This window comes from Marmota marmota, unplaced genomic scaffold, assembly GCF_001458135.2.
Source record: "Marmota marmota marmota unplaced genomic scaffold, marMar, whole genome shotgun sequence".
Taxonomy (NCBI): domain Eukaryota; kingdom Metazoa; phylum Chordata; class Mammalia; order Rodentia; family Sciuridae; genus Marmota; species Marmota marmota.
In genome coordinates, this window is record NW_026000016.1 from 12,906,508 (window position 1) to 12,921,928 (window position 15,421).

A 15,421-nucleotide genomic window follows, 5' to 3' on the forward strand; every position below is an offset into this window, starting at 1 on the left:
TTTAAGTTTTCGGCGGACACAACATCTTTGTTTTTATGTGGGTGCTGAGAATTGAACCCAGGCCGCACGCATGCCAGGCGAGCGCGCTACCGCCTGAGCCACATCCCCAGCCCCTACAAATGCTTTTATATGTTAGGGAATCTCTATAAGACATTAAGAGTGAAAGGCTGGAACTTGGTCACGGGGTAAAAGATTTCAGTATACAGCCTTTCATAACATTCAGTTTTTTCAATCTCATGCAAGTATTACCCACTCAAATGTTTTTAAATAAAAAACTTAAAAGTTATAAATATCTTATGTCCTATCTTGTCTTTCCTCTCCTTTTCTTTAAAGCTAGGATTCTTGGTAGAATTGTCTGTACTACCTATTTTCTTACTCCTCCAATTTATTCCTTAGTTCTTTTGGCTCTTCTATCCATGCCACAGAAATTAAGGGCATCAATGGCCTTTTGATACTAACTGCAATGGATCCTTCATCTCCGACCCACTGTTCAATACTGTTGTTGACATAGTCTCTTCCTCAGGCTTCCATGATTACTTTTCCAGTTTTTGTTTTTGTTTTCCCCCAAACCACCTTTCTTGCCAGTTTGTTTGAGTCTCTTTGATAGTACTCTTTTCTACTGGTCGGGTAGCAGTCCTTGCTCTACTCTTCTTACATTTGTACTGCTTGGACTACTGCAATAACCTCTTGCCACCTTTTCCACTCAGGACACAATAACCAGAGTCATGTTTTCAACATATACATCTCATCAAGCCATTCCCATTTAAAACTACTTACTGGTTCCCTACTGCCCTTAAGATGAAATCCAAAAATCCTTTTACTGGCCTACAAAGACATTGTACTTTCTGGGTTCTGCCAATCTTCCAGCCTCATCTCACTGCCTCTTGCTATGTTCCACTCACACTTTCTATTCCTTGAAGAAGTCAGGCAGTTTGGGTTATCAAAACCCATCCCCATCTAGCTTTCCGTTCTTTGGGACATCAGCTTAAACATCAGTTCCTCAGTGAGTCCTGCCCAGGATTAAGTCTCTCCAGGATAAATTAGATCCCTGTTACATTAGCACCTACCTCCACTACAATTAAATAACTTGAGTAAGCACTTAATACTTTGTTCTAAGCATTCTTTATCTCACTAAAAGATAAAATATGTAGTAGCAGGAACTAGGCCCCCATGTCCTCCATTGCTGAGATTCCTAGTTCCTAGCCCAGGACACTGTAGATGGCTAATATATATATATATACATACTGAGTTAATGAACAGCTGTTTCCACTCCCAAGAGTTCATTCACTATCTTTCTGCCAATTACTTCAAAATCTATTTCCAATTAGATGTCATTCTCAATGTGGAACCACATTTCTAACTTTCTTCTTAAAAGTGTATTCAGTTTTCTTCCCCAAACCCAATCTAGATTCTTCTTCCATATTCTTAGATCCTAGTGAAAAGTAGTATTATCTATACCATTTATGCCCAAGTCAGAAACCTATATTTTCAGCTTGGGGTTGTAGCTCAGTGGTGGAGTGCTTGCCTTGTATGGGGAAGTACTGAGTTTAAGCCTCAGCTCCACATAAAAATAAAGGTATTGTGTCCATCTACAACTAAAAAATTTTAAAAAGTTAAAAAAAAGAAAGAAACCTATATTTTCTAGATATGGCTCTCATACTGCAACCTTTACCACCCCAACTACAAACCAGGTGTGTAAATTTTACAATCTTACCAAAATAAATAAAAATTCTAAAAAATAAAATTCACAATCTCTCTTCATTGCCATGGTTAATACTTTAGTTCAAGCACTATCATTTCTTGCCTACAAAAGAAATTTAGAATATGTGGTCATTCATGTGTTACTCCCTTCCTGCCAATTCATGCTCCTTGCTGTAGTAAAAAAAAAAAAAAAGGTTCTGAATTACAAATCTGATGTCACTCATTTTAGAACTTTCAATTGGGTCCCCATTGCCTTAAGATGGTTGAAATATCTTTCTTATTTCTCATTTTTTTCCTACTCCTACTTCCTACCACATTACTCTCTAGACAGAAGATATATAGAATTACAGTACTTGGACATCATTTCTTTTGGGAAGCTTTCTGTGATCAAGAGATATTGTAATGATGTTTGCCATAGCCCTTACTGCAATGGATCATTTACAATCTTTTTTAATATGCTATAAATTCTTTAAAATGAATAACTGTTTCTTATTAATGTTTATATTCCTGGTGACTAATGTAGTACAGAGCACAAAGAAACAAAAATGTTCAAGCACCATAATTTATTGAGTCTATGGGAAAAAGAAATAGGAAACATTAGTCTAATTTAAAGTGCTATTATAATCTAAGCATGAAACTAAAAAGGTCTGGTCTAATAGTGATTGTGGGGATTGGAAAAATGACTGAAGCAAGACAATTCAACGCATAATCACTAAGCCACTAACGTGCAGAAGGTGTTCAAAGAATATAAGCTATATCTGCTTTTAAGCTATGTTTACAATGATTAGAACAGTGCCTGTCTTGTAGTAGGTGCTCAGTAAATCTTAGCTAGATAAGACAATGTACAAGTATTTGTCTCAGACAGGTCTAAAGCAATGAGAGCTGGGTTTAAGAAACAATTGAAATGGCACTGCTGAATATGGTACTGAGATAGTGTGTTCCATGAGCTAAGTGAAAGAAGCTACACAGGAAAAGGATAGGGTTATAACTTCTTTCACCTACCCTGAATATATGAGAGAGAGAGAGAAGGAGAAGAAAAAAGTGGAAGTATGTTAAAGTAATACTGGCACATATATTAAAACTATGTGGTAGGTAGAAGACCGTAGAATATTAGTGAGGTGTTGAGAACACAAATGAGCAAATAAGGTTGCTCATTCCAAATAAAGAAACCAGGTGGACTAATGAGAAAGAGTTAAGGAGAAACTAAACAGCAAAAAACTATCTGAAACTGTACTAGAGCACTCAGTTCTGTGCAAGAATGAATCTTGGTGGCATCAATGGAAGCACAGACTCCCTAGGTAATCTATTCTTTCTGTGGACTTGTAACAGGAATGAACAGAAAAAGACAGAGATGGAGGAAACACAATCTGATCACTTATTAGATTTAGAGGGTAAGAGGAAAGGGAAGAATTAAAATATGAAATTAAAGTTAAGTACCCAAACATATTTAGGATTCAGTTAATGAAGACAAGGACCACCAACACAAGATGCAGATTTTTTTTTTTTTTTTTTTTTTTAATATTTATTTATTTTAGTTCTCGGCGGACACAACATCTTGGTTTGTATGTGGTGCTGAGGATCGAACCCGGGCCGCACGCATGCCAGGCGAGCGCGCTACCGCTTGAGCCACATCCCCAGCCCCAAGATGCAGATTTGAGGGAGGAACATGGATAGTTTTAAATATGTTGAACTTGGGTACCTGTAGAGTACGCAATTTGAAATGATGTCTGGAAAGGAGTCAAGGCCTCTGAAAGATTCAGGAGTCAAGATCTAAACCACTGGGAAAGAGGTCACCTAGAGAGCAACTACAAGATAAGAAGAGGGCCAACATCAGAGCCTTGGAGAGCATCTATATTTCAGAGGAAGGATGGATAGAGACGGCAAAAGAGATTCCCAAAGAACACTGAATGAAAGAAAAAAATGAGTAGAAAAAAGGAGAATAGAGACATCAATGACAACGATATAGCACGACTACTAAAAGTAATTGTCAGTCTGTTCTAAGCAGTCTACATTAATTCATTTAATGTTAATTATGCCAAATCAGGTACTATAACTATCCTCATTTCAAAGATGAACAAAATGAAGGACAGAAAGGCTCTGACTTGATGAACACCACAATAAATGACAGAATTGGAATTTGAATCTAAGCAGTCTTTTTTAAACAAGAGTTTTAAAGCAGAAAAAGTAGCCAGTGGTGTTAAATATGGCAAAGTAATATAGTAAGATTTGAGGTCTTCAAAGTTAGTAATTAGAAAGTCAATTGCCAGGGGTACATATCAGAATAAAATGAGTTTAAAAAGTAATGGATAATGAAAAGACAACTCACAGGATGGAAGACAAATTGTGCAATCATATATTTGAAAGCAACTTGTATCCAGAATATAAAGAAAAATTACAACTCACAACCCATTTTTTTGAATGAGCAAAGGATCTGAATAGTTCTCCACAGAAGATATACAAATGGCCAATAATATCATTAGCTGTAAAAGAAAGGCAAATAGAGTCACAATGAGATGTATCTCACATCCACTAAAAGAGTAATAATTTTTAAAAGTCCAATAACAGTAATAGTGGTCAGGACGTGGAGAAATTGAAACCCTTATACACTGCTGAGGGAAAAGTAAAATAATGTAGAGCTTTAGGATTTGTGAGGATTGGAGATCTCCTTAAATGGTTCAACATAGAAATAATATGACTTAGCAATTCCATTCCAAGAGAAATGAAAACTTATACTAACACAAACTTACACATGAATGTTCATGGAAGAATTATTTATAACAGTCTCCAAGTGGAAACAACCCAAATATCCATCAAGTGATGAATATATAAATTAAATGTGATACACCCATATAATACTGATACATGCCACAACATGTATGCTAAGTGAGAGAAGTCAATCACAAGAAAAACACATATTATGATTCCCTTTTTAATGAAAGGTCCAAATGGGCAAATCTATAGAGACAGAAAATAGATTTGGTGGATCCCTAGGGACGCAGTGAAAAAGTAATAGAGGAGATTTGGGAGGTAATTACTATGGGGTCTAAGGTTTCTCTTCAGGGTAATTAAAAATGTTCTAAAATTGTGAGTAAACTAAAAGATTTGAATTACACACTTTAAATAGGAAAATTGTATGATGGTATGTGATTTATAGTTAACAAATCTGTTAAAAATGAATAGGGGGCTAGGGTTTTAGCTCAGTGGTACAGCACTTGCCTCGCACATGTGAGGCACTGGGTTCAACCTCAGCACCCCATACAAACAAATAAATAAATGAATATATTAAGAAAATGAATGGGGAGTGAAGAAGGAAAATACAAAAAATACTTGTATGAGTGTGGATGCAAAGTCAAAGGAAGATTTCTGAAGGTTAGGGAAGATCTTAATATATTTACTGACTGAGAAAAATCAGTGAAAAGAGAGCTTGATATAGAAAGGACACTGCAGATTAGGCAAAATTCTAGAAGGGTAGACAGGAAGGAATAATAAACACGATGACACCTTTGAACAGAAGAATGAGTGAAGACACAGATAACTGATGGTGAAGGTAAACTGAGTTCAGACTTGAAAGATATTATTTTTCATTGAGGTAGAAGTCTTCAGTCACATGAAAGAGTAAGGGTAGAAAAGTCCAGAAAAGTAATAAAAGTTGCGGAACAGGGCTGGGGTTGTGGCTTAGCAGTAGAGCTCTCGCCTAGCACATGTGAGGCCCTGGGTTCAATCCTCGGCACCACATAAAATAAAGATATTGTGTCCATCTACAACTAAAAAATAAATATTAAAAAAAAAAGTGGGGAAACAGCTGATTCTATTAAGAGTAATAGAAAAAAAGTCTATCAAGGAGAACTGAGCAATATGAGAATGTTTTAATGGAGTTGATATGTACGCATGTATGACACTCTCAGCTAGACAGGTCAGTTCGGAGCTTGTAAACTGAGATGGCAAATGGTTGGGCTGTTTCCAGGGTGGAAGGATGCTGAGAGTGTAGGTGGAATGTTTGATAAGATTCCACTAAGGGGAGAAGGTGGACATTTTAAAGGAAGAACTGGATTTAGTGACTGATTCAACATAGATTAAGGAGAAGCAAAAGCAAAAAATTAAAGCAAGATTTGATTCATTTTTCTGAAAGAAATAATTAATGACCAGAATAGAGTTCTTTCTCAGAGGTAAGATATAGATACATTATTCAAATATAATTATAAGGTTTAGGGGCCAAGTGTAGCTTAGCACAAGTCAGCACTTGATTAACATGTGTGCAAGACCCTGGGTTTGACTCCAAGAACTGCAAAAAATTTAAGTTTAGAATAAAAAAGTGTCTCGGAAGAACAACTTATTTTTAAGAGGAATAAAAAAGAATCCCAGAAGTCAAATGAGTTTTCTAACATTCTAAGGTACTAAATGAAGACCCAAAATGACTGAAATCCAGGCAATTCTACTACACTATAGAACCATATAATATCTGGGGTTGGGCATCATGGCAGGAAACACAAACGGTGATACTTCTTGAGGAGATTCAGAAACACTAAAATTGGTTTGGAACTTCTTTTTAAGTGATAGTGGGCAAATATAATCCAGGAATAAAAGGAATGACAGGAAAAGCCAATTTGAGCAAAACATTTATTCTGGTAATCCACCTGGAGATAATCAAGAACTGGATGTAGAATGGTATAAGTACCTTAAAATATTCCAATGCAAGAACACGCTATGCTTCAAAAATCCTCTCAGTCTTACTTAGCAATATAGATGACAGGACATATAATTTATCATGGTGCTATGTTTTAAACATTAAGAAGAGCTTTGTTTACTTTTAAGGTTCTTTTATACTACAGAAATAGGAAATACTAAAGTGTGATTAAGTCTCTTAAGGAGCTAGATATTTGCCTTACCTTTAATACCTTGTAGTCACACAAGTATTCCACCTCATAATTGTTTAGATTCCTTTTGGTGATTCCAATCGATTTACATGTGAGCTTTTCTTTTCTACAATATTCCTGAAGAGTATCAAGTGAAACTAGGCAAGGCACACACCAAGCTACAATAAGAAAATAGAATTCTTTACCAATGAAATAGCTACTCAATTAAAACAAAAAAAGAGAAACTTAAAACCTCTACATTCCCACCCTTCAACTGGCAATTTTATAGCCTAAAAATCCATATGACAAGAAACCAGTTAAGTGTTTTCAAGTAAAGCATTAAAGAAGTATTTTGCCAAACTGGTCTTCTTGGATTTTTCTCATGGATTTCGATCCTACCATGATTAACTGACATCAATTTCTGCTAAGCCATGAACAAAATGTTTCATGCCTGTAAACTTTAAGATCACACATAAATGCAAACGTTAACAGGTAATATATGACTTTTCTGTTTACATAGAATTTTAATTGCTGTTTTAATAAAACAATGAAAATAAGTATGTCTAAGATTAGAAATGTATCCAATAGAGATTTTAAAATGCAATTATAATTGGTTAAAAAGTAACTTTCATTTCTTTTAATTGGACAATAACTGAACTCTAACTGAAGTTCTATAATTACAAATATATATGTCCTACTTTTCCCACTCTGGAATATTACATGAAATTTTAACTCCACTTATTATTTTGCCCCATGGTGTGTTATCAGAATGAATAAAACCAAGGATTACATTCTATAAATGGAAAGTATACTGATGTTTGTGATACTCATTTTCTGCATTTTTTAAAGTTGAGCATCAGAAAGCACCAAGTATTCAATTTGTGTAAATCCACATACCTAACTGAGCATCAGACATACTCATAATCAACTTTACAGAAGCCAGAAACTAATTGTGATGTGATTTTACCTTCAAATTCTGTAAACAGTATGCTACCACAAAGAATGTAAAATATCACACAAACTGATATTTAGAAAAAAATTTAAACAGTTTTATAGCTACCATGGTGGTAAGTACTAGATGGACCAAGAGTCCTCTGCCCCTATCCCTTGGTGGGGCAACTAACTACATGACTTTGGGGAAGTCTCAATCTTTCTCTGTGTCAATGTGAAAAAAAAGTGTCAGAAAGTGGAGAAAACTGGGGTTACCAAACAAAATTTATCACTAACTCAAGCTTTACTTGGTAGCTCTCCAAGGTAGTAGCATAACCTTTGGTGTTTTGAGGTAAATTCCAGGGAAGAGAGAACACTGCTGCTCTAACTTTACTTTTTCAAAATTAAAGACACACCCTCCCCAACTCAGAGGGACTTGTCAGAAATCAGCACAATTTTCACCACTCCCTGCCAAAAATTCATAATTCTAACCCAAAGGAAAAGACTCCGTGGTGCACACCTATAATCCCAGCTACTCGGGAGGTTGAGACAGGGAATCCCAAGTTCAAGACGCGCCTGGGCAAGTTAGCAAGACCCTGACTCAAAATAAACCATAAAGAGGGCTGGGGATGTAGCTCAGTGATAAGGTGCCCCCGGGGTTTAATCCCCAGCACCCAAAACAAAACAAACAAAAAGGAAAATCCACCAAATTTGAAGAAAGACATTAATTGTCCCTTCATTTCCATTTAAAACTCTTGAGGATGTTTTGGGTAAGGTTCATCTCATTGTGCTGATCACTTACAAAGGAGGTTCCTACTAGTTATGTACACAACATGTTTGTCTCCTGTTTCTGAAAACTTATACCCATTTGAGGATTCCAAACAGAAACCTCGATGGACATTATGAATTTGAGAATTTAAAAACACATTAGCGTAAAAAACTGCAAAGTACTGATTTATAAAGGGGAATGGCAGCCTATAATAATGGAGAAAAGGATTTCGATGACCAGATAAATATTGTATTGCCATCCAAAAAAAAAAAAAAAAATCCTTCCACGAGTTATAGAAACCCCCGCCATTCTTAAAAGAAGTAGAGTTCAGGTTTCATAATGTCACAAACTGCAAGCAGCAGAACTTGAAACACCTTTAAATTGCAGACTGCATTCAAAGTTCCAGGCTTTCAAAGGGCGCGCGACACACATGCAAGCACATGCACGCACGCACACGTACACACACGCACGCACGCTAATTTCTCAGTGTCCACATAAATAACACGCAAATCCTGGTGGGCAGGAAAGTTACAAAAAGCCCGGGGTTGCATCCTCAAATGCCCGCTTTCACGGAGATTCTCCAACGATGGAACCCCCCCTCCGTGTCCGCACTGTGGGGAGCCTCGCTCACTCCCTTACCACACTTCAGCCCCAATTTCTTCCCACCCCCGTACCCCGGATACCGAGGTCACCATCACACCGGCGACTGTGGTTTCCCGCTTCCCACTTAAAAGCCAGCGTGCACATCGCGCGCCCCGCTCCCACCGCCACAAAGGAGCTCCGCGCAGCCGTGCCCACGGCACCTGGAGCCCTGGAGCCCGGGACCTCGGGGACCGCTGCGGCGACGCGAGGGGGCCGAGGGCGCAGGGCTCGCCGCTCCGCTGACCGGTGCGTCCGGGCTCGCGCGGCGCCCACCCCCGGTGCGGGATGGCGAGCCCCAGAGGACTGCGGGCTGGGCGGGAGGAGGGTCGCGGGCAGCGGGGCAAGTAGGCGCCTGCTGCGCGCATTCTGGAGTCAGTGTGTCAGCGGGCGGTGTCCCGCCACGTCGCCGTCCTGCTGCCCCGCGGGACGGCCTGGCTGCCCCAGCTTCGGAAGCGTGCCTGGGAACCGGCAGGGCGGGGGCCGCGCTCCAGCCTCACCTCCTCGCGCCTCGGCCTCGGCCGCCGCCATCTTGTGGGACATTCATTCAAACTGGCGCGGTCTGACGGAATAGCTCAGCTGGCCCGACGCCCCGCCCTCGCCCGGGACTCGGGGGCCGGGACTGGGGCCCTGGAACCCGCGAGGCGTCCTGACGTCACACAGGCCGACCCCGGCCGCCGCGGTCTGCGCGCCTGCGCCCCACGGCCCGGGTGAGGCGGGGCGGGGCGAACCCCGCGCCGGGTAGGCGCAGCCGAGCCCTACCTCCTAGTCCCGATTCTCTCCTAGGTTGGGGAACAAACCCGCCAGCCCTTCCCACGCCGCGCTTTTGAGCCACTTTATATAGGCACTGCGTGCACGGTACACGTCCGGAACGTGCAGCGCGACTTTACGGTGGGAAGAAGGTTCACGTCGGTACTTCACACAGCTGAGCCCATTTCCTTCCTTCCTGCAGGAGCACGAGGTCTCAAAATTGGTCGCATGTTAGGATCATTAGGAGAGGTTTTGTCTGCTTAGTCCACTCGCAGAGATTCTGATTAATTAGTGTAGCACGAGGCCAGGGCAGTGTGCATCTATTTGAAAGTTCCCTAGATGGTTCTAATGTGCAGCACATTTTGAACACCTGATTTGATCAGATCTGCTCACATATGAATCATCTGAGGAGGTTGGGTTTAATGCAAATTCAAATTCAGTAGGTCTGGAATGGGACCTGAGCTGCTGCATTTCTGTCAAGCTCTATCTGATGCTGCTGGGGGAGCCTGGGTGTGCCACACTATGGTAGCAAGACTGCAGGATGACTCCAGGAACTCCAAACTGGTCCCACACCCTCGACGACCCCATTCCTACCCTGATCCTATCCATTCTTCACTCCGCACCCATAGTGATTATTCTAAATAAAGCAAAAATCTTAGAAGAGAAAAATTCGCAGACAGCCATCTGACAGCTACCAAGGATTTTTAAAGATCCATGTGAAAAATTAGTTTTCAAAACGTGATATTTATAAATTGGAAATAAATGAAGAACACTAAAGACATGCTCATTCTATTATGAAATACTTCTCAGGTGCTTAGCCACCTGAGAAGATGTTTATTGTTTTTAATATTAATGTTTAAAAAATTTTTTTTGTTCTAGTTATTCATGACAGATGCATTTTGATACAACATACATAAAGGGAGTATAGCTTCTCATTCTTCTGGTTGTACATGATGTAGAGTTACACGGGTCGTGTAATCATACATGCACATAGGATAATAATGTCCTATTTATTCTACTATTATACCTACCCCATACCCCCCTTCCCTTCTTTCACTCCCCTCTGTCTAATCCAAAGTACCTTCACCACCGCTACTTATTGTGAATTAGCATCCACATATCAGAGAAAACATTCAGCCTTTTCAACTTTGTACCAAAAAAGTGTAGAGAAAGATAACAAAATATAATATCCTTATGAATTGATTTGGTTTAATTGCTCATTTTTACAAATTTAACTGTTTTTCTTTTCCTTTTTTTTTTTTTTTTTTCCTTCGGTACCAGGGATTGAACTCGGGTACTTGACCACTGAGCCACATTCCCAGCATTATTTTTTATTTTATTTAGAGACAGGTTGTCACTAAGTTGCTTAGCACCTTGCTATTGCTGGAGCTGGCTCTGAACTCAGGATCCTCCTGCCTCAGCTTCCGGAGCCCATGGGATTACAGACAAACAGCACCATGCCTGGCTATTTAACTGTTTTGTATGAGTATCTCATTACCTTGGTAAGAAGGAATAAAAGGCCCTATAAGCCCCATACAAGGACTTTTCTAGATACTTCTATAGACCCTCTAAGACTTGGATGAAGCCTCCTCTCCTTCCCAAGGCCTTCTTTCCTTCTGCGCTCCCCAGTTGTTCTCAGTGCCCCTCCTGTGATCTCATAGCAGACCATGAGTACGCATCACTACTCAACCTCTTTCTTAGTCCTCCTTTTTTCCACAGAATTCTCTGCTGTCCCCTTTTCAGCTAGCCTTCCTCTACCCAACCCAAACATTAGGCACTCCCAGGACTTGGCTGTGGGACCACATTTCTCTTAACGGTGACAGAGAAATCTTACACTGGCTGGTTGAAACATCATTTTTATGCTTCAGATTCCCAACTTTTTGTCTCTAGCGCTGAGCTCTGCCCTCACTTCCAGACTTGAATATCCACAATGCTTAATGGTCATGTCCACTCAGGTGTGACATAAATTTCAAATTGAATACATTCCATTTGAAATTATTTTTGCTGCCATAGCTCATTACCTTTACTCCAGGCTCCACAGGCTTTCTCATAGCAATTCATTGGCACCACTGTTATTCAGGTATTGTTAAGAGAATCTAGGTGTCATCTTGATTCACTCCCTCCTCACTCTCAAAATCACAGTTGTACCTTAACTTATGATCAGGTTATATATCTCAATAAACCCATTATATATTGAAAACATATTAAGTAAAAAATGCATTCAATACACTTAACCTACCAAACACCATGGTTTAGCAACACGGTACACGGTAATTTACCCTCATGATCTTGTGGCTCACTGGGAGCTGTTAGGTCCTGCTGTTGCCAGAGTCCTGAAAAGTATTATACACCTATCACTAGCTTAGGAAAAGATCAAAATTCGAAATTTGAAGTAGGATAGGGTTTCTACTGAATAAGTATCACTTTCACACTATTGTAAAGGTGAAAACTTGTCATTAGAACCATCGTAAGTCAGGAAGTGTCTATAATCCCATTAGCTAGTTGAGTCAATACTATCTCCACAGTACCCACCTAGTGCCCTGAGCAGAAGTCCTCTAAAAGCCAAACTGGCTTCAGTTCCACTATGCTCCCCACCCAATCCACTTTACATCCAGTGAAAGTGATCTGAAACAAAGTGGAACAGCCCTTTCTTACTTTACAGACTTCCCAATACAACTAGAATAAAACTCAAACCTACTGGTGGCCTCAGGGCCTCCTGTGATTGGAACTGGTTCTCTAACCTTACTTTGTTCCACTCTCCCCTTAGTTTCTCTGGGACACCCCTTTACACACATACACACTCATTCAGAAATCTTTGTGTGGGCTGGGGATGTGGCTCAAGCGGTAGCGTGCTTGTCTGGCATGCATGGGGCCCGGGTTTTATCCTCAGCACCACATACAAAGATGTTGTATCTGCCAAAAACTAAAAAAAAATATATTAAAAAAAATTCTCTCTCAAAAATCTTTCTTTGTGCATCTCCTGTTCTATGCACCTGCTTGGTTCTGGGAATGTAGCAGTGGACATAAAAGGTAAACACTGGGGCTAGGGTTGTGGCTCAGTGGTAGCATGCTTGCCTAGCACGCATGGGGCACTGGGTTCGATCCTCAGCACCACATAAATGTAAAATAAAGATATTGTGTCTACCTAAAACCAAAAAATAAATATTAAAAAAAAAGGTAAACACGGTCTTTATGGAGCCTGTTTCTTAGTGGGAGGGGCAGATAATAAACAAGTAAATAAATAATTTGTCATCCCAAAATTACTTCCTAGTTTAAGGTATACTTTTCTCCCCTTCTTCACATGGCTATCTTATCACTTGGGTTTCAGTCACTTCTCCAGAAGGGCCTCCTATGTTCACCCTATTTGACATAGCACTTCATCTCTTCTTTAGATACTTAAGAGCACTTATCAAAATCTGTAATTATCTTGTCTGTATTTTTTATTTGTTCTTTATAAATTTTAGTAAAAATTTACAGAATTAGGCTGGGGGTGTACTCTAGAGGTACAACAATTGCCTAGTAAGCGTAAAGCCCTTGTTCCATATCCAACACCAAAAAAAAAAAATACAGAATGAATATATTGTATTATTTTGTAAATCAAATTTCCTTTGTTTCCCTAGTCTTGAATCTCCTTAATTCCAGGTCAGAGTAGGTATTTTCTCTTTAATATTCACCACTGTGTCTACTATCTAGAAAAACCATTTTTAAAGGTATGGTAGGAAGATCCAGGAGACTCAAGAGCTCATAAATAGTCACCGCCACATAACAATCAATCACAGCCACAATGTTGGTTCTGTGTGATTTTTTTTTAATATATTTTTTTAGTTGTCAATGACCTTTGTTTATGCAACGCTGAGAATCTAATCCAGTGTCACACATGCTAGACAAGCACTCTATCACTAAGCCACAACAACCCCAGCCTGCCTGTGTGATTGTTTAACTGACATTGTAGCCATCTTCACTTGTGTAAGTACTCTAAGATGTTCACACAATGTTAAAATTGCCAAAGAATTTCTGAGAATGTGTCCTTGTCAGAGTGACACATGACTGTTTTCATAATGATACCAACATGTTATCTGACTTGTTTATTTTCCTTCTCTCATAAGTATACAGTGGAGTTTTCCAGAGTTTACACAAATTGGATATTGCAAAATACTGATGGAAGAAAGCAGATATCAGAATATAGCTATCTTCTATTAAACCAGACATTAAATAAAGAGATTTGAAAAAATATAGACCATCACTGTTGCCACTACTTTTTAGACAGGTATTTTTCATTAAACTGTTATTCATGTTAACAGTTAAGGAAGGCGGGGGCTACTATGAATCGAACCTAGGGGCCCTTTACTACATACAACCCCAGGGTCTAAGTTGCTGTGGCTGGCCGTGAACTTGAGATCCTCTGGTCTCAGTCTCTTGAGTGGTATGGCAGATAAGTGTATATAGTTATGTAACTATACATATGAATATGTTTATAAAATCTCTATCCTATGCTGTGCATAGGCCACCCAGTCTAGGGTTATGCTATGGATTATAGCAGCTCATATCACAACAGCTCCCAACAACTTCACCATTATAGTTAGTCATTTCATTTTTATAGTTGGTTCTCTCCTCCAGACATCAGACATGCAAACAGGCAACATTATAATTAGACATAAACTTTTGCTAACAAGTGTTCAAGTATTTAAATATACATGACAAAGCAGAGATAAGTGGGAAATTCATGGGTGGTGGAATACAAGATGTTTTGCGTTCTTCTAGTTTTTAATATTAATTTTGTAATAAATACATATCAATACATTTTTACAGAGAGAAAAGTTAAAGCTATTTTCACCTTAAATTTTTTTTAAAAACCATTAGAAAATCTAGTTGGCATATCTTTCACAAATTCAGAATAAAAAATTATCACCTGAGGTGCAAGGAAATTTGAAAGTATTTCATAATGCGTCAGAATACTTATTGATAACAATTAGAAAGTTGACATGTCTGGAGGGAAAATAAACCATGCAAAGTGACAAGTCAAGTCAGAAGCAGTGGTATTCCTGTCCTTTTCTATTGTATGCCTAAGCCATAAAATATGCAAAAGATGCATTGACTGACTTGAAGGATATATTAAGATGAGATATCAAAAAGGTGATATTAATATTTTAATTTCAGAAGAAAAAGATGTTTGTTGGAGGGAAAAAAATTAACAAATTTTAACAAACAAAGATAAAAACCCTTCCCATATTTCTCTCTATCAAAGCTACAATATTTGGTCTTTAGCCTTCTAGACTTCTTTTCTATGTATGTACGCACATGTGGTATACATGTACACACACACTGCACACTGATACACAACTGTTGAGTTTACTTTTTTAACGAAAGTGATGTCTTGCAAGGCCCTGGATTTGATATTGAGTACTGTTAAAAACAAAAAACACCACCACAACAAAACAGCCTCAACTTTATTACTTATTGGTGCTGGAGACTGAACTCAAGATCTCATGAGCTGAACCAATGTACTACGTGCCCAGATTGGTATCTTAACTTTGCATATGTTTCTTGAATTTTTTCAATTAATATAAAGGACTTTTAATTATTAATTATCTATCAAAAATCAATAAAACCCTTTTAAATTTGGAAGTTATATAAGAATAAAAATTTTTAAAACATCATGCAAAATTTCCAATAAAATTTCCTTCAGCCAACTTAGTTTAATTATAAAGAGCCTCATGATCAAAAATCCTCTATTTACCACTAATACTGGCTTATCTTACATGAAAAATAAAACAAAAAG

The 15,421-nt window shown here is 38.8% G+C and overlaps 1 protein-coding gene across 3 annotated transcripts in view; it reads right to left on the reverse strand.

Annotated features, from left to right (window-relative positions):
* The window catches only part of Suv39h2 (SUV39H2 histone lysine methyltransferase), a 27,161-nt gene extending 17,569 nt beyond the window's left edge, over positions 1-9,592 (reverse strand). The window contains exons 1-2 of one of the 3 annotated variants that reach the window (XM_048809181.1): positions 9,393-9,592; positions 6,588-6,733 (exon numbers count right to left, since the gene is read on the reverse strand). In XM_048809181.1, the coding sequence (XP_048665138.1) occupies positions 6,588-6,733; positions 9,393-9,435 (189 nt within the window). In that variant the 5' untranslated portion in view covers positions 9,436-9,592. The remainder of the gene's footprint in view (positions 1-6,587; positions 6,734-9,392) is intronic. The other 2 variants (XM_015483508.2, XM_048809180.1) reach the window with 2 other exon arrangements.
* Positions 9,593-15,421: the final 5,829 nt, after the last annotated feature.